The sequence below is a fragment of the Falco cherrug genome, chromosome 15, assembly GCF_023634085.1.
Source record: "Falco cherrug isolate bFalChe1 chromosome 15, bFalChe1.pri, whole genome shotgun sequence".
Lineage (NCBI taxonomy): Eukaryota > Metazoa > Chordata > Aves > Falconiformes > Falconidae > Falco > Falco cherrug.
In genome coordinates, this window is record NC_073711.1 from 9,363,674 (window position 1) to 9,390,214 (window position 26,541).

The following is a 26,541-nucleotide window of genomic DNA, read 5'->3' on the forward strand; positions in this document are numbered from 1 at the left end:
CAGGGGACAGAATAGCTGGGAGCTGCTGGTTTAAATGGGTGTGCAGACCCCTGCTCTGGGCCCTGCTGTACAGAAAGCCCCTCACAGCTCTTTAAAACAGCTGGGGAGTTTTAGAGAAAATAATCAGATGAATAGAGCAGCCTCCATCAGCCCAGCAGAGAAACGTTTCCCTGGGAGCAGGGGCTTGCAGGGGGCCACCCCCACCCCAGGTGCGTGATGCTCGCACGTGACCCCCACCCAGAGTACCCCAAAAGTCCTGTTCCCAGCCCTGCCCATCCGAAGGCACTCGGTTTTGGGGATCCCTCTCATCCCAAGCAAGCCACACGCTATTTTTCCTTCCTGCTACGTTGTTTCCTAGGCAGCTCTGGCTGCATTCGCTGCGTCAGGAAGGCGGCTCCAGTGTTTTGCTGGGCAAACTGGGCTTTACACAGGTGGAAGGGGTGAGCTCCCCCACCTCTGCAGAGCACACGTGGAGCCTGTGGCAGGGGGCTGCGTGCCCCTTCGGGTGCCAACCACCATTTGTTCTTGCTGTTATTTTTAAAGGATTTTCAGACGACGACCTGGCCAGCATTGTGGACGGCGGGTACAGCCCGGACAAGAAGAAAGGTAAGCAGTGACCTATACCCCTTCGTCTGCTGTAGCTGCTGCAGCTTGGGCAATAATCGCCGTATCAGCAGACTCCTAGGGACCACTCGTGCGGGGCTCGCCTGCTCGACGGGGCGCATGTGCGAGGAAAGGGGGTCTCAGCCGTAGAGCCAGGGAAACACACAGGTTTTGGCCTCCATGGTCACACCTTGTGCCAGCAGTTGGAGGCACTTCTGATTCCGCAAAGGCTCTGCAGCTCCATCTGCCACCAGGGCAGATGGGACCTGCATCTCCCCTGCCACCTCAAAAGCCTGCCCCTGTACCGCCAGAGGACAGAAGCCTTCAGTTACTGTCCACCATAGGACCACTGATGGTTGAAACGGGGAGGAAAATGAGCCATCGGATAAGCCTGCGCATTTGCGAGGATCCACAGCGTTAAATATTAAAAGCAGTCGAGTAAAGAGACGAACACCACAAGTTCAATCAACATTTAATGAATCCCCATGCCAAGGACAAACCACATCGGAGGCATTAATACAACGCTGACCTGCTTCCATAAATTCAGGATGTGACTGGGTAAGGACTGCAGCTTCCAGCAGCTTCTCCTCCCAGCCCAGTTTCTCCAGGGAAGGTCATGTTAAAACAGACTCCAAGCCAAGCGAGGATTCCCTGAGATTACGGAGCTTAGCCAGTTGCCTCCCCGTGACGGTACAAGTACGCCGTGTATCTGTCTGACAGCGTTTCATGTGTTTGTTCTTCATGCCAAGAGCAGCGGAGGTGTGAGGGGGCAGAGGTGAGGTTAACTGGTGTGCAGGCAGAGGGGTCCCCTGCAGGGGCTCCCCCCAAAGCGCCCCCCAGCCACGCACGATGGGAGAGAAGAGCAACTTCAGACCCCTCAGAGAAGTAATGACGACGACGAGCTGCCCGGGCAGGCAGCGGAGGTGTGGGGCAGCAGGGGCACCCTGCCCCGTGGGGCACAGGCTCACCCAGCCTGGGGGTGCCCTGGGGGGCCACGCTGCCGGCCCCCACAAGTGCGCGCCCCCTCCCTCCCGGACGGCCAGCCTGGCAGCAGCGGGCACGGGGCACTGACGGGCTCCTGTCTCTTGCAGGTGCCGGGGGCAGCACCGACAGCGACTATGACGGAGGTGGGTAGCACTGTGGCCGCAGGGTCAGCAGTGGGATGGTGGGATGGGTGGTGCCTGCGCCCCTGCCGCACAGCATCCCGCTCTCTGCGCCCCACAGGCAGAGTGGCAGAGACTGGGACGATTGCCGGCATCGCCAGCGCCCTGGCCATGGCACTCATCGGGGCCGTCTCCAGCTACATCTCCTACCAGCAGAAGAAGTTCTGCTTCAGCATCCAGCGTAAGTCCCCCCCGAGCGCCTCCTGAGGGGCACCGAGCAAACACCCCCCTGCCTGTCCCCCTGAACCCCGCTGCCGTGTTCCAGCCTGGAGACGGGAGGGGGTGTCGGGCACGCAGTAACCCAGAGCTGGCAGAGCAGAGCCCCAGCCGTGGGTTATTGACAGCCCCCAGCCCTGCTGGGCATTGCACAGGCAGGAACCCACCACCAGCAACAGCCCTGGGACCCCCTGCAAACCACCAACCGAACAGGGTAAATATGGAACAAAACACCCCACCCCACCCCCCCAAAGCCCCCAAACCTCAGCACGAGGTAAAAACTCACCAAGCAGCAGCATAGGAAGCACGGTGAGCGTCTGCAGGCAGCCGTGGGTGGTACAGCCCACCCCAGCCCACCCCACCTTCCTGCAGGTGCGCAGCAATCACTGCAATTAAGTGCAAATTAAGCGGCAAAGCTGCCTATTCCCAGAAAGCACCTTTTGCATCAGCTGCCCCCTAAAGTGGCTGGGTGTCAGCATTGCAGGAGGTGTCCCCATAGCCTCACCCCATGGCACCAGCCTGGCCATGGTGATCTCCTGCAACCCATTATGGGCTGGCTGCAAGCAGCTGGAAGAGGCTCTTTTTAAATTAATCAAATGAAATCTCCTGTGAGTCTTCTTTGCTCTGGGGGAAGGGTGTTCAGCGTTGGAAATTTCTGCTGGAATTGTGCTATTTCCCCAGTTGTGCCTGAAACAAACAGGAACATTTTGGTAAATTAGATCAGCAGGAAAAGTCAAATGAATGTGATGGAATGAAACACCCTTGTATATTCCCCCCACTTAAATGATATTTTGGCAAGAATAAATAATTTAAATAAAAAAAAAGTAAAGGCTTTGATGAGGGGGAAGCTGAGAGACACAAAGCCCCAGAAAGGCGGCAGGAAATTAAAGTTAATTATAAAGGAGGATTAATTTAAGCCATCAGACATGGCATGCTGGGCTAATGTCAGGCCTTAGATGCATTGCAATGCATGACAGAAATCTAAGAGCCGTCAGCCACTGCAAAAGTGGCTTTTTATTGAAAAACATAAATTGCATTTGGTGTTATCCCAGCAAAACACATGTCTTGGAGGAGGCAGCGGTGATGTATAATGACCACTCACTTGAAGCACGGAGGAACAGGCTCAGCTTTTTTCCTTGCCCAGCCATCCTGTGGTGGTGAGCTTGTGGCTCCGTTTCTCATTTTTGAGTCTCCTCTGACGAGCATTTGCCAATTTGTCTAAAGGATGTGCACAATGCTGCTGCATATTCTTTGTCACTCTTTCTTTCCTTACATCACACCTCCTGCTCGCTGGCCGTGCCCTGGGCTGCGGCTCAGCCTCCTGCTGTCCCTCTGCCGCTCGCCATGCCGGCAGGACAGGAGCCACCAGGCTGCTCCAACAGCTCCGCTCCCACCTCCACGGCTTGGCCAGCCATGGACTGTAGTGTCTGTGCTGGCATGGGGTTTTATGGGATTCTTTTAGCCTGTTGCAGAAACTTTTCTTCTCTCCTGCATGCCTCGGATGCAGCAGCTGCCCCATTGCTGCATGAGGGCTCCCATCACGCTGCTTTGACTGGGTGCCAGCACCGTTCCCCACCTCCCTCCTTCCCTGTGAGATATGAATGAGCCCCATCAAAACCTGGTGGTGAGGCATAGTGGGTCCCTGCCACGCTTCTCGCTGCCCTTAGATGTGTAAACAAGTTTAGATGCTTAAAGAGCGTGTGTTGCATGGCAGCACGGACTGCCTCGGCCTTCCTGCACCGGGGTCCCTCCCTAAGGATGCAGCAGGTAGCCCAGCACTCCCTTTGCCTCTCTCCAAAGAGGTCCTTTAGAGGAGCTGGAGAGGATGGCTGGGGTCCATGGCACATGCCAGACAGTCTTAACCTTCTGCAGCCCTGAGTGGGACCCCGGTGAGCAGTGGCACCCCCGTCCCCTCGCACACCCTGCCCAGCAGCACCTAGCCTTGCCTTTGGGCTGGGCTGCACTTGTTACAAACATTGCAGACTTCTTTGCATTGCGATAAGGGACTTATTCGGGACTGGGCACCCCACTGGCATCCTGCTTCATCACCACAGCCCTGCTCGAAACTGCTTCTTGCAGCTCTGCATAACTTCGCTTTTAGTGAGAATGATGCCGTCTGTCTACGCTCAGGTGCAGCCCCGTCCGGGGGACGTACCCACCCCATGCACTTCTAGCTGCGCGTGTTAGCACAGCGATTAGCCTTGCTGCCTCGCATGAGAAAGACGAAGCAAGAAACTCAGAATAAAAGGGCTGCTGCTAGAAGCTGTGCCTTGTAGGAAAGTCTCTGTGGTCACTTTAAAATCCAGCAATGCTTTCTCTGTCTGTGGTTTACTGATGTTTCTATAGCGCTGTTAATGCAGAGGAGGTTGCAAAAAGGCATCTTAGCTTTTACAGAAGATAGGCCCATTACCAGAGTTTTTAAGGCATCAAAGCAAATAAATCATTTTGACTTTCTACCTTCCCATCTCGCTCTCTATTGTTGCTTCTCAGAGGGACTTAATGCGGAGTATGTGAAAGGAGAAAACATGGAAGCTGTTGTAAGCGAGGAACCCCAAGGTGAGAACCTTGCATGCCTTACCCTGTCTGCATCTGGCCACAAAAGCAGCTTTACTGAGGGACTTTATCCTAAAGTCCCTTGTGCTGTACTGAGCTGCTCTGTCTCTTTGATGAAGGCACCACTTAGGTGATGCTGCGGCTTTTTGTTACACACCGACCACAGTGGTTTTCCCCCTTTTTTGCAAACAGAAGAAAGCCGTGGTAAGGGACCAAGGAGCTCACGCTGCAAACAGCGGCCGCTAATATTTAGCTTTCATGTCTTCAGCCATCGAGAGTGTCTTTTACAAGAAAAGCATGATCCTTCTTGCAGTGCCAGATAATCAAGGCTGCTGCAAAAGCTTTTCCAGCCAACCAGTACTGGGAACCTGTTGCTTGTGCTCTGCTTCTATCGTGTGCTATTGTACTGATGATTTGGTTTTTTTCTTTCTCCCTAGTTAAATCTTCAGTACTGGAAACACAATCAGCAGAACCACCAAAACAAGACAGCGCGAAGATGTAAAGCATGACCCGGGGCTAGAAAAGAATCAGCAGCAAAGATCTTACATGCTTGTAATTTAGCTTTTTATTTAATTTGACTCCAAAGCTATTTAATGTGTATTTAAGCTTGAACTGGCTTCTTACTGCTCTAGGCTTTAGGGTTAGAGTGGCACTATGTGTTTTACTTTTTGTAAACAGGTATATGTTTACATTGAATTAATATCGTAGGTTTGATGTCCAGTTGTATGCAAACCAACAGAAGGTACTTCAGTAGCAGACGGTTTTCAGTTAAGGGACAAGGTCTTTTTCAAGGAGCAGAAGAGCTTACAGGTGTGAGGACAGTGAAGTGCCTGTAAATAGCAATCCAAAGCAAACATTCAAAGCCCTTTGTAAAGCACCTCCAGCCAACCTCTGCCATCAGCTATGGGCACGTCACTTGCAGCGGTGATGAAAAGTGCCCGTTTCCTGAGGGCAGACTGCAGTCCTTAGTGTAGCTACACCTAAAAATGAAGTGCCTATGGGGGGGTCCTTCGGTGGGGCCTGGGGCTGAGGTGGGTGACTCCCTGCTCCGAAGCCAGGAGTTGAGGATGCTTCACCACCACGCAGCGCCAGGCTTCTAACCAAATAAAAGGACCCAGTTTTCATGCCCACTCATAAATACAGGTGATAGCAGTGGGTGCAGCGTTCACTTTTAACAAATACTATTTGAATCCTTGGCTATGCTGGAGATCAGAATGGAGCTGATGGTGCCAGGCGATACAGTTTGTGTGATGCAAGATACCTGCACTGTCACTGAAAGGAAGACTGTGTGTTGGGATGCTTTCAAGGACAGGTTCCAATCTCATTCATGCTAGAACCAATTACAGATTTAACCCAAAAGAAAATAAAGTAGGTATCTGTTAAGACCTGTAACACTCACTACGAGAGAAGTCAAGCTTAGCCAGACGCAGTCCCCACCTTCTTTTACCAGCAGCTATTGAGAGCACTCCCTAGCACCTGAGGCAGAAACCCCCCAATACAAAGGTTCATCCATTGTGTCACCGACTAACCTTTAAAAGAAGCAGAATCTCCTGAGAGGATGGGTCCTCCATCACCGCCCTGCGTGGGGTTCCTGCAGCTTTCTGGGAAGCATCGGGCTGCAAGCGGTGCTCAGCAGGACACGGGGCTACCACCGCGGAGGCACACGATCCCACCCAAGGGCTCACACAACCCTCTTCAACGCTGCAGAACCAGTATGGAGACCTGCCCTTCGCTATCTTGCAAGAATTTGTGTTTACGTTTCTAATCCCTCCCCAAACCTTTTTTATTGATGCTAAAATGTGGATGCTGCCACTTTCTGATACATCTATCGAAATCGATGATTGCTTAACAAGCATGCTCTCAAACTAAGGAAAACTCCCTTCACGTGGTGTAAGAGGTACTCACTATTTATCTATCAGCCTGAAGCACGTGCATTTTGTACTGTTTTGCAAATCCCGTATTTTGTGAGTGTGTAATAACAAAAAGCCTTTCGGTTTGATGTACAAATTCACAGCTTTCAGGTAGACATGACTTACAGAAGGCCTTGCTGGGAGGTGAGCCAGGCTAGGAGCATTGCTGCCTCACAGCTCCATTCGAAAGGAAATTGCCTAGTAACATAGTTAAGTGTTTTGCAATAGCTGCACAATTCTTTATGTTCTTTTTAACACTTGCATTTTTAAAGCCTTACACTAGCGGAACAGCTACAGTGTTTTATAAGGGAGATGAGCTGTAGGGATATGTGGTCCCTCACGTGCACTCAGAACACTTAACGCTACAACAATACCGCTACGAACTACTGCTGCTTTGTTTTATGAACGCGTTTGGATTAGAAAACAAAAATAATTATTGGCTGCTCAGAGAGTGGAAGCAGAGGCAACAGAGGTGGGGTGCAGTCTGTGTTTGCTTGCTGCCAGGGCAGGCTTTTCATGGAGGAAGCGTGGTCTGCAGGGTTCGGATCCTGGCGCACGGCAGCTCCGACGCCGGCGAAGCCACGCAGCTGAGCGTGTGGATCGCCGTTTCCAAGCGCCGCCACCTGTCTTAGCCAAACACATGTGAAAGCTGTAGCATAGGAAAATGTTTTTATAAAGTTACTGTAGGCGACATGTTAGAACATGGCATTGATGATCACCAGAGGCAGTTTTCCTAGCTTAGACCGAGTGACCATAATCCCGTTTCTCCTTTTGCCCATCGCCGGTTTTACTGCACTATGTACCTGTGCCCCCCACCGTTCGTCTAGTGGGCAGTGCTGGAGCATCCAGCGTCGCTTAAAGACCAGAGCACCTACTCCTCCTTTGGGGAGCTCTTACACTAGAACATAGGAGAAACACATGTCTAATACACAAAGACTACTTTAAAAAAAAAAAAAAGAAAAAAAAGGGCAAAAAGCTGTTTCATTGAAAAAAACCCACCCAGTTTTTAGAACTCAGAAGTTGCTCGTTCCCCCAAGGCCTTTTCTACGACTTTGGTGAATACTTATGCTTTAGTGTAATTTCCAGGTATGTGGAAAATCATAAATGCACAGTGAAAAGGAGCACTTTTCAAAAATATACAGTAACAGAATTCAAGATCTCTTTCATTATGATTTCCAATAGGAAAATATTGACAAATACCGCAGTAAAGAAATTAAACTTGGTCTTCTCTTCAAAACTGGACAAAAGTCAAAGTCTGATTATGCTATATGTCATTAAAGGCTTAAATTGCTTTTTATTGCGGTCAGTCTCCTTCTCCATCTAACTGTCAGACCAGTCTTTGAGAAATAGTTTTTTTTTTTACATCATCTGTATTTCAGGCATTATAGCAGCTGAGAGGATTCCTGTGTATTTTCCTAGTTGTGATCCAAGTTCTGAAACAACTGACCCAGCACTGACCTCTCTTAACTACTTTCATTTAATTAGTATCTATTCTCTAAATCTAGCTAGGTAATTGTAAAAGATCTTGCACTTAGGTTCTGTATACATGGTACGAACTTTCATACTTTATTAAAAAAGGCCATAAACCACTGGAAAACAGGGATTTTTTTTTTTTCCATGAGTCCAAACCTATATATACAGCTGTCCTGAGAGTTTATGTACTGCCTGTGCTGTGAGCTCTTTTTCTTACCGCACCTCACTTCAGCTTAACTAATGCTATTTTTAAATAGCAATAAAATGATTCAGAAAAGGTTTCTCAATTACAGAGAACTGACAAGAATTTAACTAGCTCTTTTCCTGTTGTTTATTTTATCAATTACTTGCATTTTCCTTTGGCGATACTGTAGTAGTTCCTTAATTTGAGATTTGGCAATAGTGAGTAGTTTCTTCATGTGAGAACACTCCGACATGAATTTCAGATTATTTTGGCGCTATAAACTCCGTCTTTTTCATGCAACCCCACTAATGAACCCTTATAACTGCTATTATTGTCATTCTTAACTACTCATTTGTTGTGATAAAAGCAGAATTAAGTCCATAATACCATTTCAAATTCTGAAAAAGTAAGATGACAGGCTAAGGCTTTAAAAATCTGCTTCGGCAACAAAGCAGGTTCAGGAACAAATGAAGTTCAGAAACAACGGTGGTGTGAAATTAGAGAATCCTTTCTTTTGACTGAAGTACTTATTACTTAAAAGGAAGGCATATTTGCTGATGCAGAAGCGATCTATACCAAATGAAGGTTGAATGTTATATTGTAAGAAAACAAGATTCATTTTGCTAACATGCATGTAAGGATCATGGGGGTAAAAACCAGAATTTGACTACCGCTGGAAAACACCGAATAAAATAAGTTGACTAGTAAGACAGCATAGACCTCATTTTTTGGTTTTTTTTTTTTCCACATTGGAGGTCAACTGCAAGTGGTGGGCTGTATCCTTACTGTGCATCACCTCTTCTATAATGACACTAAAGACTTTATTTAAAAAAAGAAACCAAACTGGACTTTGTGAGAAAACAATTATCATTACGAAAACTTTAATTCACTGGTAAAGGTGATGTATTTACACAAACACACACGCATGCACACACGCTCGCTCTCCTCGGGTCAATCAGCAGCTGACTCTAGGCAGTGCCCCACGTCCCTGGCTGCGCTCAGCCATGTGGTTTTTGGTCCTTTTCGCTGCCTTAGGTTTCCTGCAGTTTTCTTTGGATTTTCACATCCAAGATTAATCTCTCACGCAGTGCAAGCTAAGCTTTTGGCCTTTGTATAATGAGGCGGTGCTTAGTCTCACATTCAAAAAAGGTGGTTTGTATTTTAAACTAGCTGCTTCTGACTCGTATCTCTTGTAGCAATAAAATTCTTTCTTCCCAACTGCATAAACCTGGCAGTTAAAAGATCTCCAATATGATACCCACTTAGTTCAGCAGACGTGATTTCTCAGCAAATGGACATTTTCTTGCTTTTTAACACAAATGCTTCACCTGGGGAATACTCTGGATCACCTGTTGTACTTTGTCCTCTGCTGTGGGCTTGATGCACGTGCATGGGAGCTGTTATTCCTTATTTTGGAGAATCAGCCATTCTCAGTGTTACTACATACAGCATATGAACCGATACAGCTTTTCTTGGAAAACAAGAAAAACAAAACACTTCTTGTTTAAAGCTTTAACCCCTTGAGAAGAAGGCTGCCCATGCAGGGAACAAAACCAGGCAGACAGGAGTGTCTACCAGCTTTAACTTCCATTTTAATGAAACAACAAAAAATTACTTTTATCTACCAGGGAGGAAAAAGCGTAATTCAGTTCTGAAACAGGACTAAAATGGCAAAGTGTCTGATGCTGATGATTTACTTGACTGACTTTACAGGCAAAAAAAGATCTCGGTTCGTTACCAAAGCTTCATCACATTCTGGGACACCAGATCCAAGTTGTTCCCCCTCTCACATGTCATCGATAACAGGGAAATCCTACAGGCCAAATTTAACTGCTTGCTGTCTTTGCAGATTCCCTTTATACTCAACAGAGTCAAAACAAACAAACAAAAATACCCACAAGCAAAAGAAGATCCAGCTTTTGAATCAGAAGTTAATAGTTCTGTCCAAGGTGCATCAGAGAGGGAACAGGCTTCTGCTCTTCCCTCAACTAGTTCAATGCTGCCTTATTTAAAAATAAAAGATGACGGAATTAGTTGTTAAATCAATAGGAAAAAATCTGATTATCAGGAAGCAGACTGAGTACAAAGACAGTCACCTCTTCAATATAAAACTATGTTTTAACTAGCATATGCGAGCTATATACCTTGGAAAATTTCCATGCCAAGTACATCACAAAAACATCCATTGTGCTTACGCACTTAACAGCAGGACCCCTCCCCCAGCGCTCTCCCTGCGGATCAGAGAAGACTCACTGAGCTATGCTGAAACTTGTGGATAAACAGTCACTCAGCTGAAATAACTGGTATTCTATGCAAAACTGAATTCTCAGATTTTAGCTCTAGGAATCTAAGCTTTAAAAATCTCCAAATGCCTAAGCTAATCCAGTCATCACTTTTACAATAATTATAGAGGAAATGTTGTGATTATTAGCACCAATAAAGAGAAAAACTTCAAAAGATTTTCTTTAGCACTGCATTTTAGAGATAATGTGCTTTACTTTAATATACAGTTAAAATGTCAAGGAAATCTGAAGTATGGAAGCGTTTAATTCAATACCAGCTCAACATACTTTGGCAATGTAAAATTCACTGCTGGCATACTGTTTAGCAGAACCATTTTTACAGGAAAACATCTTTCATCTATTTGTAAAAAGCCTGAGGTTGATTAAGAGATGCAACACTGCAAGCCTTCCTAAACTTTGTTCTTGTAGGTATCTATTATAAAAAGCATTCACTATAATAAAAAGGACACGTTGAAATACCCTGGCACCGCACAGAAAACTTCTAAGACTGGATACAGCCCATCAGCCTTCCAGTTGAAGTCGCGAAAGCGTTCAGTGGCTCACCTTACTCATAAGTGATGTGCTACATAGATGAATGCAGAGAAACAGAAAAGCGCCACCGCATATTAAGAACAAACGTGCAGTAATAAATACTCTCAGACAGTAAAAACCACAGTCAGCACATAGAATCAATTGGCTCTTAAGAACGGGGCTTAATTCCAGCAGAACTTGGAGCAACACAAGCACGAGTCAAAAAGCAGAGCTGCAGTATTTAAGTGCCCTAAGGAGAAGAACCAGATTCTTACGAAGCACAGCAAGGAAAACAATTGAGAGATTTTCAGCATGCACCATTTCTGGGCCTTTCAAGAAAACCACTGAAAAATTTTTTACAAGGCTGGATGTTACAGTAGTCAAATCTCTCTGATACAAATATTTCGGGGGAGAGATGAAAGAAAGTTGGGAATGTATATTTTATATGAAAACACAGCTAAATTGTTCACTTTACAGAAAAAAATGCTAGCAGCAATTTATAAAACAAAAAGCCAAGAGGCTTTATTTCAAGAAAACCAATTAAGATCACATTATTTAAAAACTTTGTCAAACAAAGTCATTACAAGTTAAGGTCTTCAAAAGAGTTTGGACAGGCAGGATCCGTCTTCTGAACTTACAACTTAAAACCAGGGGGGTATGCATATGTTTAACATCACATACACATGTATAAATGCACACAGCCTTGCATTTTGTGTGTAGACTTTAAAACAAAACACGCTTAACAAAATGTGGAGCTATACAGACTATACAATTTACACAGCTGGGTGTCATTCAACCCCAAATATTACCATTTCCTAGTAAACAAACTTACTTTGTACAAGATCTTGACATGAATAAGTTTACTCCTCGCTCAGGAGGCTGAAACTGAACAATAAGCTAAACAGTCAAAAGACTTTATTTCAACTCGTACAAAAGGCATTAAAAACCCTAAAATACATGCTTTACCAAATATATTACATCATACAAGTCAGTGTGGTGTACTCAATAAATCCAGCTTAACGTCATTCACTTTTAATGGCATATTTAGTTGAAATGTAAAAGTGACTATACTGGAAAACATTTATTTTAAAATCAATTTCCAAGTGCATTAATTACCTAAAAAAAATAAATTGCTCTAGCCAAAATAAAATAAAATAATATATATATATATATATATAACTGAGTGAAATAAGGAGCTCCCATTCAGAAAAATGTCCTGTGTAAGCATCACGTGGCATTTCAACTGATTAGCTCAACTAGGCATGGTACCCTAGGCAGTGTGAGAGGCATTCTTCTGTCTACTTGGCAGATGGATTCCTTTTTAGGATGGTTAAATTGTTAGCTGCTCAAAAAAAAGTTTAATTTCACAATTGGTGATTTAGCTAGAATGTCAAAACACATGTGGGAACTGCCAACAAGAAAATACATCACATCTATTGAAGCTCTTTTTGGCCTCATCATGATAATATCAGACACAAAGTAAGGCATGTAGATCATAGCAATTACAAGTCACTCACAATCCTTTTGTGATGGGAAAAGCATTTCACCCTCCCCTCTGTATTACCTGACACGAATTTTTTCACATGGTGTTTGTTACACATCACACAGAGGTGTGCACAGGCGTGGCTGAATGGGAAGGAGATGAACCTCTATCAGAGGAGGAAGAAATGGATCGTGTAGCAGCTTCCCGTTGCAAATCTTCAACTTTCTTCTGAAGCTCCGTCCGGATGGCAAGAAGCTCTTTTAGATTTTGATGGATTGGAACCTGCCGGGTGAAGAAAGAGAATGCTTGCTTTGACTCTCATAGCGAGTTAGCTTCTCTAGCAACGCTTCCACTGTTTCCTTCAGTACTGCAAGGAATCCAACACCTATGAATTTCAGTATCTCAGTATTTTGGGAAAGTGTTTCTTCAGTCACTTGAAATGAAACACTTCAGCAAACCGTCCCTTTCTAACAACGCAACTGGCAAGAAACCTATTCAAAAGACTGTTTGCAAATAGTCTTGATGGGATACCAAATGTATTCCAAGAAACGTACCCCTATCCCTTGGCAATACCACTTGCACCTGAACTTAAAATGCCTTTCCCGGGAGCTATTTCCCCTGCCTGCTGGGACAGAACCTACTATGTAAAGAGAGGTCACAAAGCTGGCTCCGTACGGAGCATCTTGTTACTCTTCTAACCAGGCATCTTTCCAAGAGTCTGACCCCTTCCAGCTTGGCTGCTGCACTTTTCTCACTGACAAGTAAATTGTGCTTACGGTGGACCTCCCGGAGTCACACTCTAATAAACCTTTCATAGAAGTGGGTTGTACAAGTTCCTGCCACTGCCTCTGACGGTACCCAAAACCCACCAGAGATACACCACTCTGCATTAGAGCTCTAGGCTTTTTTCATGCTCATCTGGAACAATCAATATGCCATGGCCAAAGGAAGGTGCGAACCATAGTTTATTGCAGCTGGATCTGTTATCTCAGACAAGCAGGGAGAGACCTCCCCTTCTTCCAAATGCCACAGAAAGGCCCAAAAAGTTTGACTGTAAGTTGCTTTTAATTTATTTTATCCTGTACAAACTCTAATTGTTTATAGCTTTTAGAAACAGCAAGATGGGAAAAGAATTTAATAGGGTTGGTGAGACAATCATTGGGAAATGCAGCAATGGGAAACCTATAGATTGCGAGACCTAAGTGATTTATATCCTGAGCTTCTGGAATGCCAGGCTCCAACTGCATTCACCCACAATACTTCCTGCTGCTTAGGAGCGATTACAGGTCTGGGATACACACCTGAGCAGGAAATTTTCACATGGTGCTATGTGAAGAAGGTACCAAAAGCCAGAAAGGGCTTCTCCTCTTGCCATTAACACACAACCGAGTCATAATTTACATTTTTGTGAATTCTGGCTTTTTTAAGAAAGTATATTAAAAATTCATGCATTTGATTTTGATATTTGCAAAACCTAACACTCATGTTTCTGAAACAGGAAAATACCATTTAATTTCTAACTTTAGTTCTAACTTAAAAGAATAAAACAGTATCAAAACAGTCTGGTTTAGGGTCAACTTTTTTTGACCATATACTTTTTCTTGTTTGTGGCTTAACCCACGAACACAAACTTCAGTGTATTCACAAAGTGCTGCTCCTGGTACCCTGGGAGTCATCAATTCATCCAACATGTCACCCCCAGCAATTTTAAAAGTGTAACTTTTTGAGTCTTCAGCAGAACAATCGCTGCACACTGCCAAGTTCCCAGTGACCCTGGACTCCTGCCTTTGCTATGCAATTGAATTCCTTCTCTTCTTCCAATCTTCTCCTGCAGCCACCATACAAATTCTTTAGCAAGTGAGACCACAAGTCTACAGGCAACAGTCTCCTTCATTAATCAAACAAAGCACTCCCTCCAGAAAGCCAATTTCATTTTTCTGAGATGTACAGAGAACACATGCACCTAAAAACACAGCAAAACTGAGTCTGGTGATGAAGTATGTCCAAGATGCTGTAGTACACACTATGGAAAATTCAAATTTCAGTGAAGATCAAGACCTTCTGGAATAAGCACCCCCCATTTTTTTTTCCCCTTTCCTCAAGTAAAAGATTCCTTCCTCATACACTCCCACTTCAGATTTCTTCTTTATGAAGACATTTTCCTGAAACACTTAGGTCTGTAACAGGGTGATTTACTATTGGCATCATTAGTCACGCAAGCCCTGGGTCATGAGAGATTTGTACACCTGATTTCTGCACAGCTTAATCATGATTCAGCATAACAGGCCAATTCTCTTAAGACACCTTTCATGCAGGCATTAGCCGGTGTGTTCCACTGCACAATGCTCAAACACTCTTATAAAGCAGTTCTATACAACTGGCTTTTGCCAAACCTACTATGAATCCTTTCAGGGTACACTACACAAAAGCTGCAGCAGAATTTGGTGTGTTGTGTAAACTCCTTTGACGAGGAAAAGTGTGGCTGCACATCTCAATCCTTCTTCTGCATTCTCCCAGAACCTCATTCAACAAGACATATACTCAAATTGATGCAAATGGTGTTCTGCCCACATGTCCATCTCAAAGAACGGGACTGTCTTTAAATAAATTAGCTAAATAACTATAATGACATTTTAAAAGTCTGCATTTATTCAAGTCACACAAAAACTTCAACATTAAGATTACAAAAAATGCTCTCAAAAAATTAGGAAGTGTCAGAATTAAGATTACTTCTCCAAACTCAATCCAGTCTTCCTGTACTTCTGTATAAAATCATTGGTTAAATAAACATTAAAACACTAGCTTCCCCCTTGTATTCCTCATTTATTCAGTGCACAGTTTGATGCTACTCAATTAGTGAACAGTTATTCAATATTTGGTTTTCTTTGCAGAGTCTGACCCCATCCTTTATTTATTCTTCTGAACTTAAAATGCTTAAGTTTCCTTTTCTGTACTTTCATCTCATGTCAGGAAACAAATTTATTTCTGCAGCAGCCTAATGAGGTATGGGAGTACTAGCACTTTTAGACCAGGATCTGAAGCAAGCACCTCTTAATTTTGCATACCTTGGATCTCAAATTGGTTTAACAGAGAACTCGGGGAATTCTGCAATTTGGCCTCAGGGGTACTGAGCAGGATGCCCAGTAAATAAGGAACACACACAGAGTGACCACTCAGCTCCTGGTGATCTCCCTTACAAGAGGAATCCTGTGGCAAAGGCAAGGAGAAACTTCATTTCTCCAGAGCAGCATCCTGCTCCCTCAGACACAGGACAATTCATCCTTTGCAGCCGTGCCCGCTCCAGCCTGCCTTCCCAGACTGTATTCCATGGGCTGAACAGAAAGCCAAGCCCTCCAACGCTCTAGAGCATTATTCACTCTTAGTTCCTATTCCCCATTAGTCACAACTCTCTCATAGACTCTGTATCAAATCCATCTCTCAGTCCTTTAATTTATTCTTAGTCCTTGAGAATTTACTGAGATTGTTCCAGCGTCAGATCTCCTAATTGGATGAATTTCTTCCAGGATACGACCAGGCACATTTTTGAAACATAATCTCTCTTACTAAAATCTCCTATTTGCCCTAGAGATGGAATATTTACAGAAAAACTGCTTCTCGCCCCAACAAAACAGGTCTACAATACCAATATTTTCATATGGGAAAAAATCTTTCTTAGTCACATTCTCATAAGCACCTGAGCCTGCTTGGATGAAATTTTACTGAACAACTCAGACGCACGTACTTGGTGACCCAACACGCATCACTGGAGTACAGCAAAGCTGTAAGCAAGGCAGAGTAAGGTCTTATAATGGAAGCGAAAAAAAAGGCTCACCTTTAAAATATTGGCCATCTTCTAATATGTACATGTTAGATGCAAACACTGCAAGACAACTCTACATAAATATCATCATGCCATTTCATATGGTAGCGTAAACGGTTTTCCAATGTCAAGTCTTTCCAGAAAAGCTTCTTGCTGCTTGACGTTTAACAGCATCATGTAAATGTACATTGATGTAAAACAATAAAATTCCAAAAACAGATTTCACACAGTAAACTTGCAACACATACCCTAATTTCATGAAATAACATGTCTAATTCAGCCTAGAGAAATCTTTAGCACGTTCAAAGTATTTTCAAGCAGCTGACAATGACTGATTTATTACTGATAAAGGTCTATGTTAAAATCACATACTCATGGGGTAAGAAAAAGGCAGTACAGGCAGCTGGAAGATACAAAAAAAGTCTTATGGAAGTTCTTATAAAAAGACCTGAAAAGCAGCCTGGCATGAGGAGCTATTTTCTCCCAGATGTCTTCAATTCTGCTACTTTAACTTCCCTTTTTTTGAAAAAAGCAAAAAATTCAAAGAATAACAAGATAGACAATGGTGCTAGAGGGAAAAAGGGGGCAAATGCCCAAAACAAAGCCTCAGCCTCAAGTCATGTGTATTTATTTTTTATAAATGAAAACATTAAGAGAATCAAATAGAACTGGAATTACACAGGTTTCTGGAAGCCTCTGTCCATCTTGGAAGGAGGAGGAAGGGTAAGAGGGTGAAGCACCTTCAAATAAATTTTATCACAAAAACATTAAGATAATAAAGAGGTTTAGTTCATTTCCACGTTTCCTAAGTACTTATTCCTAGGCAGACCTGCTGCTGCCAGTGTTCCCTCATACCATCCTGTGCAAATTCTTACAGATAACTATCTCCATTTTTGTCCTTCACACTATTGTATTTCAGCATGGATCCCTCTCTCAAACAAAGCCTTCTTCAGAAGGAAATGGGTCCATCAACCTTCACAATAACACCTGTAATGGCTTGCTGTGAACGAGGTTCTCCTTTACTCTGCCACTGTTTAGAATAAAGGGAAGTGGAAGAGTGACAGATTCTGTAAGGAACAAGATGTTTGGAGAAGATTGTTTATTTAAAGATCTTGTTACCACCTTAACCCTAGAAGTGTATACTTGCATAGCACAAGTACTGTCTCCATGGCAAGCTTTTATTACAGTCGTGTTAAGGCATCATATAATTGATTTGACTCAGATGAATCTGTTGGGAGTCTGACAGCAGACGTACTGTTTTCTACTCTCTCATCCTGCCTCTCAAATTAGGAGTGGAAGCTCAAAAGATGACTCTGGACCCACCACCCAGTGACATTCAAGTTAATTTTTGCTGCTCTGCTTCACTGTATCGATACCAGATTTTCAGAAGAGTGAACATCCTTTCCTTTCTAACACCAGCTTCTCAGTGTGCTGCTGCAGCAAGGCTGCTGGGCAACACCTGGCCACTACAGCCAGGTCCCCATCGCTCCTGTCCATACTCGGGGGGGGGGGAAAGCAAAGACCTACTTTGCTGCACACGAGGAGCCAACACAGAGGTTTGTTGGGCTGAAAATGGGTTGGGACATTGCTCTTCAGGTCTTCAGGACGTGTTTCACATGTTATTTAAATTATCATCATCTCAATGTGCTGAAAAACAATACATTTCATTTCTGTTATTTAATAAAATATTCCAATAAAAAATAAAGTAGAAACATAAAGGCAAATATACTACATTTTAACAGATTTTGGTGGGTTAACCTCATCAAAACATTCTGCCATTCGATTATCTATAAGAAATAAAACTGGATTTCTCAAACCACATAAAATTTACTAAAAACAGATTAGAAGTTGATCAGCCCAAAACAAAATCGGCATTTACATCCAATACAGCTAGCAGTACCATCCAAGCAGGGACAGAGTAAGGAGTCTGCCAGCAGCACTAAGCAGTGGGGAAAAGGGCTTGGATCCTTGGGAAGTCTGACCAAGGCATTAACCAAAAAGCTGGCCCTGAAAAAGATGGAGAAGAACTTATCTGCAACACTTCAATGCTGGGTTTTTTTCTTCTTTTTAATTGCTACTGTAATATTGACTCAGGAACTAAGATGACTATGACTGGAATTGCATGTTGTTCCCCTCCCTAGCTCATAAGCAACTGTTTCCAGCCACTACCCAAACCCTGTGTCCCTAGTCCTTTTACCTGTCCTGAGCAACACTTAGCACTAAATATAAGCTTCATAAACTAACCCCGGCTGTCCATGATTCTACCATCTTTTTGTTTGGTTTTAAGCACTCACCAAGGTTTGTAGTCCCTTCCCATTCAAATCACTAGTCTTATTGTATTACCCTTCTCTCACTGACTTACCATAAGGAACTATTTTTTTTGTAAATAAACAAAAGAAACATTCAACTTACCAGGAAAAACTTATTTACCGAAGTTCTTAGGTTTCTCTAGCTTTTTAACGATTTGCATATTTGCCCATTTCAACATTCTTTCAAGTTCCCGGTCCAACTTTTCTGCCTTAAGCCATGTTTAAACTTAGAACCTAATCCCACTCCTCGTACAACCTATTCATCTCTGTCTTCTACTCTTGCACGTCTTCCCTGCTACTTGCTTCTTCTCCCTTCCCTTCCTTACCTATGATACTGCCAGTTGCTCTGTCTCTCCAGACAGTTTCTTCTCTCTGGTACGAGCGGTTTCTTTCCCCAGTAAGACTTGATACGATTCTCCCACTGCTAGTGATACTTGCAATATCTGAAACCCTGTCCCCCACCAGTAAAAACCAGCAAAATGTTGCAAAACTGAGTAAGCCAAGTAGCATTCTTCACTCAGAAAGAACTGATTGTAGGTTCCTGCAAATTAAGCAGTTAAAATGCGTGGGGTTTTATTTTCCTGAATAGCTAGCTTTTCTGCCTATTTAATTCAAAAGCAGACAATTTTCGTACACTTTAAAGATAAGGTACCTACTGCCTATAACAAGTTGAAAAATACTCAGAACACTGATAAAGAAACATTCTTTGTTGCTTAAAATATCATTGATATGAAAGCATTTTTTAAACTGAATTATCCGTATGTACATCGAAAGCAGAACCTGCTGAACCGCAACTCAGAACATGCCACTTCACAGTTATAATAAATTATTCCTGCTGAGTGAGGACTTGAGGAAAGATAAGGCTGGTTTTTTTTTTTTAATTATACCCACACAGAAACTACAATTACGCTATACAATTTACATACTACAACACATATAAAAACCACCTAGACATAAGACAGCTTCATTTCCTAAAAATTTCAAACCTTCCAGAATTACTACAGCTCACTTTCAGTATTGATTTTCAGGTTTTCATTCCCAAGTAATCCTTCAGGATCCTGGAGTGCTTTTGGATAGCAAAATTTGTCAACACAAAGATAGGTATAAAAGAAATTACAATAGCTACCCACTTATAGTACCGCCAAGTCTTAATTGGATGGATATCTACTGTGTATTACTGTACTAGCTCAAGGACAGTCATTCACATGAAAATTGTTCAACAGTGAATGCATTCTGTCTTGTTCAGTGAGTATACTTTATCTACTTTAGCAACAGGGAAGAAAGGCTGCAGAGGAAAATGGTTATTTTAAATTCATTGCTTGACTTAAGACTGTAAGTTTTTCAAAAACCTACTCTGTGCACTGGAAAGACAACAGTATCTTTCACTTCAGCTTTTTGTTCTTCTTCATGAAGAGCTGGAACTCTGACAGATTTGCTTTTAAAACCTTGTTAACAGTATATTCATAGAAAAAGACAATCTCAAATGACGAAAACAGGTTTTCAGTAATAATCAATACTGCCACACTTATTGTAGAGGTACGCTCCTGGGAAACCTAGCAAAACCCCCTGGCCTTCTGGAAAAGCAATGACTAGCAAACAGAAATTATGAAACCTACCACGTGGGAACTGGAACAGAAATTTTTGCAAACGACTGCAAAGATTTCCAGACTCGGGAAACTCTACACGCTACAAACTGATGCCATTGCTTGTTAAAACCTACAGCCCATTTAGATGCAGACATCTGATAGATTGAAGCAATGCTTTGAGCACTCACTCTTCAAAATATGTTAGAAGCTCCCAAAAATGAAGATTATTTGTACAGTACTAGTTTCTCCCTTTCTGTGCATGTTCTGATGCTGTGCTCATTACAGGATATAATTTTTTTTTTTTTTTAAATAACTCCAGATTCTTTCAGCACACAGGATAAGCAGTTAGTTTTGTTTTATTCTGTATCAATCGAATGCTGAGGGCTTTATATGCAGATGTAAGTTACCTCCAGTAAATCAGACTCTGGAATCTTGACTTAGACAACCAGACCGAAAGAAACTATCAGGTACTGTAAGAAACTTCCCTTGTCTCACAAGACACGCTGGTAAATGCAGGGATGGAATCTCCTTAGCTAGAGCAACACTTAGCTATCTAACCCACAAGCAACTCCTTCTCCTGATATCTCCTGCCTCATTCTTTAATGCAAAAGGATGGACTCAAGACCATGGATCGCGGACCAGCAATACCAAGCATTTCCTGAGCCATACGATGGCTTTGTTGTGCTACTTTTGTTGTGCTGTTTGTGTTTGATGGCTAAAATGATGTTAAATCAAATGTATGAACTTCGAAAATGTTACAATCGATGTCAACATGCTCAGAGAGGAAAATACCAGGTAGCGTGGCTGAAGACAGGTGTAAATAATACAAACACCCCACATGCCAGACAGTAAGTCATATCTTGTTATGTGCAGGATAAAGTATCTCAGTAATTATGTTTTCCAGTTTATTCTCAATGATTTTTCCAGTGATGCTTAGCATCTTATTTGTTCTTCTAAATATGCAATATTTTCTATTTATTGACACTGGAGTTCAGCTGACATCTAATCACTCGACTGTTCAACACATGAAATCCTTCTGCAATTCTATACACAGCATAAAAAAAAGCATCAATCATTGTAACCTATTTATTTGCTTTCCAGGCACTTCTACACATACTAAACAAACAGGTTTTTATTCATATCTTTTCCTATCCTTTTTTTAAGACAGCTGTTAACCTACAAACAGACTTTCCCTGGCTTTTCATGGAAGCTCCAAAGACTGCCTTTAGCAGATGATTCCTTTCCAGTAGCTGAACTGAACTTCTAGGTTGTAGATGGTGATAGCTTTATATTCTAGATGAAAGTCCACACACACAAAGAAAATAATTAATTTGAAAAACTTACAGGGATTCCTATGATATTATCTCTAGCATAGTCGCCAAATTTGCAGAACAGAGCTTGAAGAAAAAATTAGCAGGCATAGAAACATTTTAAAATCCCAACAATTAAAACAGAACAAGTTTAAGCCCTGTACTCCAAGGGTTAAAATGTCATTTCCCAGAAGGCATAAACCAACTAAACATGCAAATGTTGTGACTAAAATACATTCTTTTCCTTGCCTCTCACCTAGCAAGCCACAGCCTGAACTGAAAGGACCAGAACTTTTACTCATGCCCTGCATATATGAATGGTAAGAGTAGATGAGTTCAAAAATACAGCCCCTGCAGAAGTCATATTCAGAAACACCATTTGTTGTGTTGTCCCCACCTTCCAGAGTTGCCCAAGCAGATAACTAACTCACATCTGGAAGCTAGAACTCCTTACACTACTGTAAAGAGGTCTGAATGACTACATAGAAAAGGAAAGAGAAATACATGATATCAACTGAAAAAATTCAAAAGCATCATACTGTCCTATCTATTCCAGACTAGCAGGATCATCTGTAAGCCCAGTAGCAGGTACCCACAGAGCACACACCTCTGTATGAGAGAATGAAACAGCCTACCTTCCACATATCACACACAAACACACATTTCCCCAGCCAAGGAAAGGACAAATCTGAAAAAAAATTTTCTCAGTCAATGAACTCAAATAAGATACGACTAAAATCTATCTAATTTTCTTGGGACAAGAAGTCAATAATGATGTAACACCTCCAAACTGAAACCAAGGAACATTTTATTTCACTTAAGAATTAGAATGACCTTGTTGAAGCACAGTTTAGCAAAAAGGGAATCTATAAGAGATGTCCACATTTCACCTAGATTTTTCCATGGTGTTCACTTCTCAGACTCTTGAGCTTTGAACTCTATGGAAGGAGGCTGTGTGTCACCCAGTTGCATAGGATCTATTGCAATACAGCTGTAACCCTAAAACGGGGCTCTTGATGCAAACACCATCAAAACCACCAATTTAGCCTTCCACAAAATTTAGGTAAACTAAAGATATATCATAAGCAATCTTTTCTTTACAGAACACAAAAATGACGCTAAAGTCTTTACGTCCTAGTGCAATGAAGTGCTCAGACCTTACTGTACTGTTAAAGGTCTGATGAGATGCAGATACTCAGAGTACAATAAAGGGAAAATAAATGGTTATATCCAGTTACCATTCAGTAATTTATAAATTAAAAAAATTTAAAAGGTGATGTATGCTTATTTCCAATAGAAGTCAATAAAGTGCAATGATTAACTTCTCTCAGTCCATTTAGAAATTCAAGCCTCACTCACTAATCAAGCTGAAATTAGAAAACCCAAAATACGGCTGTAAACCAAAACCTGCCCTTCTGCTCTTGTGAGTTTCTTCTCCCATAATATAAAGTTGGTTGAAAACAGGTATCAAACATCCATGCTGATTATATATTGAAGGATTATTATTCATCTTCCCTTAAATTCTACTATTAGGCATTTCTCCTTTATGGTGAGCTCCTAGAAAACAAAAAACATTTTCTAGTTTCCTGAAGATGTTTGTGCAGCTGATAAAACAGCATGTGACGTTGCTTTGAACTGCTACTCATCAGAGCGCTCTTCACTCACATTAAATATTTCATTTTCTCTTATTCCGGTTGAAAATGAGAAAAACCATGTTCAAAGATATTCAACAAAAACACCCTTTATCAGTAGGCAGAGATGTCTATTCTTTTAATAAATCCACTGATCAAGGAATTTTTTCAATGAAAATATGTGAAGAGCTGCTGGGCATCGCAATGCTTATTGTCTTTTTTTTCTGTCACTGAACGGGTCTGAATGTTACTGAGCTGGCTAACGGTGTGAAACCAGACAATGCAAATACAGAAGAAAGCACACTTAGTATACTGTGATTACAAAGACTACTTGTTTGCATGAGTTTGTGCTTTCATAATTAGACTGGAGAACACAATTCTGCAACAAAAAAAAATAATATGTAATTTCTGCAGCAAATTTATCCAAGTAGATGCGAAACACTTCCAAATATTTGTCACAAATACCACATAAATTCAGGCCAGAGACAAGAGGAAAGGCACGATGTGTCTTTACAAGACAAAGCTAAGGTGGCAGAACTAAAAAGTCAAAACAGTTGTAGTAGTACTTCAAGAAAAGAAGGTGGTAGTAAAGTTAAGGCAGTCACCAGGATCATCAAATTTTGTTACCTTCAGCCTGCTGATTTGAGGGACCTGCTCCCAAAGATGCCCTGAAGACCAATGAGTCACACACACCAGAGTGCCTGCAGAGCGCTCCCCTGACCGGAGCGGGCAGAGCACTCTCCAACACAGGCAGTGAGCAGAGCTTGCCACTAAGTATATGACAGCTCTGATATTTTCTCATTCTGTCATCTCTTCCCCACCCTCATCTCTTCTGGATCGGGACTACCTTTCATGTGTGCTTAAAAAGCCTGCTTGCTTTCAGGGCCTACAGATCTCAATTAAATACAAGTAACAGACACCGCTGCAGGTCGACTGTATTAAAACATGCATAAATCACACAAAAAAGCTTGTTTTTCAGCAAGGTAAGGGAAAGATGGTATTTTGCTAAAAAGCAGATGACAATTTTACTTTAAACCCATAAAGACTAAAATACCCCATCTTTCAAGTTTTAATACATGCTAACAGCTAACAGGTACCTAATGGTCATAGGACTACATCATCCAAAACAGAACAAGTAAGGGAAACAAAGCAGTTCAGAGGAAACATCTCAGTGAGAAAGCAAGCCATCCAGACTTTTCCAGGACCTTGAAAGGTATTTCTCAGATGCCTGGACTTCTATCAGTGTACTGTCCTTGAAACTTACCTTGGAACACCATCTTTTACAACAGCCTCTCACTTGTGGGTGTCTAATAAATTTGAAACTCACATCTCACTCTAACTGGTAGAAGATGAAAGCAGCTTTTGAGCAGTCACTTAATACAGGTAATTTATCATAATATGCTTGGGGGTACCTTGGAATGTTACCTTAATAAAGAGATGGTGTAGCACCCTCAGATATATTACGGCTGTGACACAAACTGAATGTTCTTTCTTCAGACTTCTAAGCATGAGAGCATATGGAGTATTTGTCTGGCAAGATTTAGATTTATCTGAATAGCAGACATTACTTGTAAGAACAAATACTGGATGAATCAAGGAGCATGTATAGGGAGTGTTTAATCTTTAGCATGCCAGCTTGAAACCGTAAAGGTCAATTGAAAACAAGCATCTATGTGATGCTAAGTTTAGAGAGCTTACAAAATGTGTCAGTACATAGTGCAATTATTTCAAAAATTGCTGCTATACTTTATATCATTATTGGTAAAGGGCAAAACATAATTAAAAACTAAGGTACACTAAACTCTACCAGAAGGTTCAGGCAATAAAAGTACTAAAAAGTGTTACAAAGTATTATAGATAAGAAGTGTTAAAAAAGTAATCTTCTGACAACAAAGACCCTTAATGTTACCTTTCACAAGCCAGTAAAGTGATACTGTAACCCTATTCTGCCAGTGACCACAATGAAAACATTTTACCAAGTTTGAACACATCCTGCATCTTCTTCAAGAAAATCGCCTCGTTCCCTATCAGCTGAAATACGTGAAACAGATGAACACTTCTGAAGTTAAATGCTGCATTCAACACTGAAAAATAATTATTTTTTTAAATCTGTGCGCTCTTCACAAAAATACAGAAGTCATGTGAAAGCTCATACCTGAGGCCGCATCCTTGGGTTCCATCTGACGTAGTAGTTCACCCATAGTTCCAAATGGTTCAGACTGGCAACAGGATACAGGACATGGTTTTCATAGTTCACGTAGAAAGGATTTGTGAACTCATCTAACTGGCTGTTTATATAGGACCACAGCGATATAGTCTTTGTGCTTACCTCCTGATTGAAAAAAAATATTTAAAATTATATGGATTGCAAAACCTTAAGATATGAGGTTAATATCTACATATCAGTAATTCTGCCCGTAAAATTTACCTTATCTACTAGAAAGTTGCAAGCACTCTGAGAACACTTCCAGTAGCTGATCATTACACAGTCTTAAAACTTTAGCAAAACATTTGAATACTTAGTCTGGTCCAAGGCTAACTGAGCAAGAAGATTCAGGCATATTATTTTCAGAGACACTAAGGTCTAGTTGAGCAAAAGCAAGCTGTACTGCTTGTAATTTAGAGCAATGTTTGCAACTACTTAAATACATGCTTACACACTGACAACTAAAAAAAAATAATTAAATTAGCTTTGACAAGAAAATCAGTGAAGAGGTATGTAGTTTGGAAGATCCGAAACAGCATCCATGAGAAGTAATTATGCAATTCAGCCACTCGTTATTTGCTCCTATCAATTGATATTATGCTTTAAAATGCCTATTTTATCTTTATTTGCACTTCTGAAAGTTGTATTCTAAATGGAATCAGCATAATCATGGTTAGATCAAAGACTGAAAATCTGAACTTACATCAGATTCCTCTTGCAATTTTACACTCCTTCAGTGTTGTAAAGCATGTGTTTCTACTACCACTGCGTCTTAAATTGCATTTCTTTATTGAGAATTGCATCTGACTATTCATTTATGAAAGAAAGCTGTCTGGAAACCCTGCATTTGCTGAGAACATGTTATTCAGCTCCATCTTGTGGTATTTATATGCAACTTTTTCCCCTACAGAAGCAGTAGAGACAAACCAAAAGAACAGCAAAGCTAAATATGGCAAAGAATTGTTATTTGCTTTCCAAAATATAAAGTATTAAAAACAGTAAAGCAAAAAGTAAGCAAAAGTGTACTTGGAATATGAACAAACTTCCCCCTCCTCCTCCCAGCTCAAAAGTATTTCATTGAATTCTAACTTCATTCATTTAGGTATTTTAAGTTTCCATAGTCTTCAACTGTAAACTTAATCTAATTATGTTCTAAAGTGACCTGCAAAGTCATCCATAAGAGTTCCTTTGGAAATAGTGAAAGAAATGCTAATGTAATTTGACAATGATTATTTAAAATTGTATACGTTGGCTAGAAATATCTGAAAGAGGACTGTCTAA

At 41.8% G+C, this 26,541-nt stretch overlaps 2 protein-coding genes across 11 annotated transcripts in view; one reads left to right on the forward strand and one right to left on the reverse strand.

Moving 5' to 3' along the window:
• CD99L2 (CD99 molecule like 2) overlaps positions 1-8,810 on the forward strand; it is a 32,800-nt gene extending 23,990 nt beyond the window's left edge. For 3 of the 7 annotated variants that reach the window (XM_055727573.1, XM_055727578.1, XM_055727579.1), the window contains 5 exons: positions 544-606; positions 1,695-1,730; positions 1,828-1,947; positions 4,473-4,538; positions 4,973-8,810. In XM_055727573.1, the coding sequence (XP_055583548.1) occupies positions 544-606; positions 1,695-1,730; positions 1,828-1,947; positions 4,473-4,538; positions 4,973-5,037 (350 nt within the window). In that variant the 3' untranslated portion in view covers positions 5,038-8,810. The remainder of the gene's footprint in view (positions 1-543; positions 607-1,694; positions 1,731-1,827; positions 1,948-4,472; positions 4,539-4,972) is intronic. The other 4 variants (XM_055727574.1, XM_055727575.1, XM_055727576.1 and 1 more) reach the window with 4 other exon arrangements.
• A 2,601-nt stretch (positions 8,811-11,411) lies between these two features.
• MTMR1 (myotubularin related protein 1) overlaps positions 11,412-26,541 on the reverse strand; it is a 39,209-nt gene continuing 24,079 nt past the window's right edge. For 3 of the 4 annotated variants that reach the window (XM_055727570.1, XM_055727567.1, XM_055727569.1), the window contains 2 exons: positions 25,210-25,386; positions 11,412-12,680 (listed from right to left, as the gene is read on the reverse strand). In XM_055727570.1, coding sequence (XP_055583545.1) covers positions 12,516-12,680; positions 25,210-25,386 — 342 coding nt within the window. In that variant the 3' untranslated portion in view covers positions 11,412-12,515. The other variant, XM_055727571.1, reaches the window with a different exon arrangement.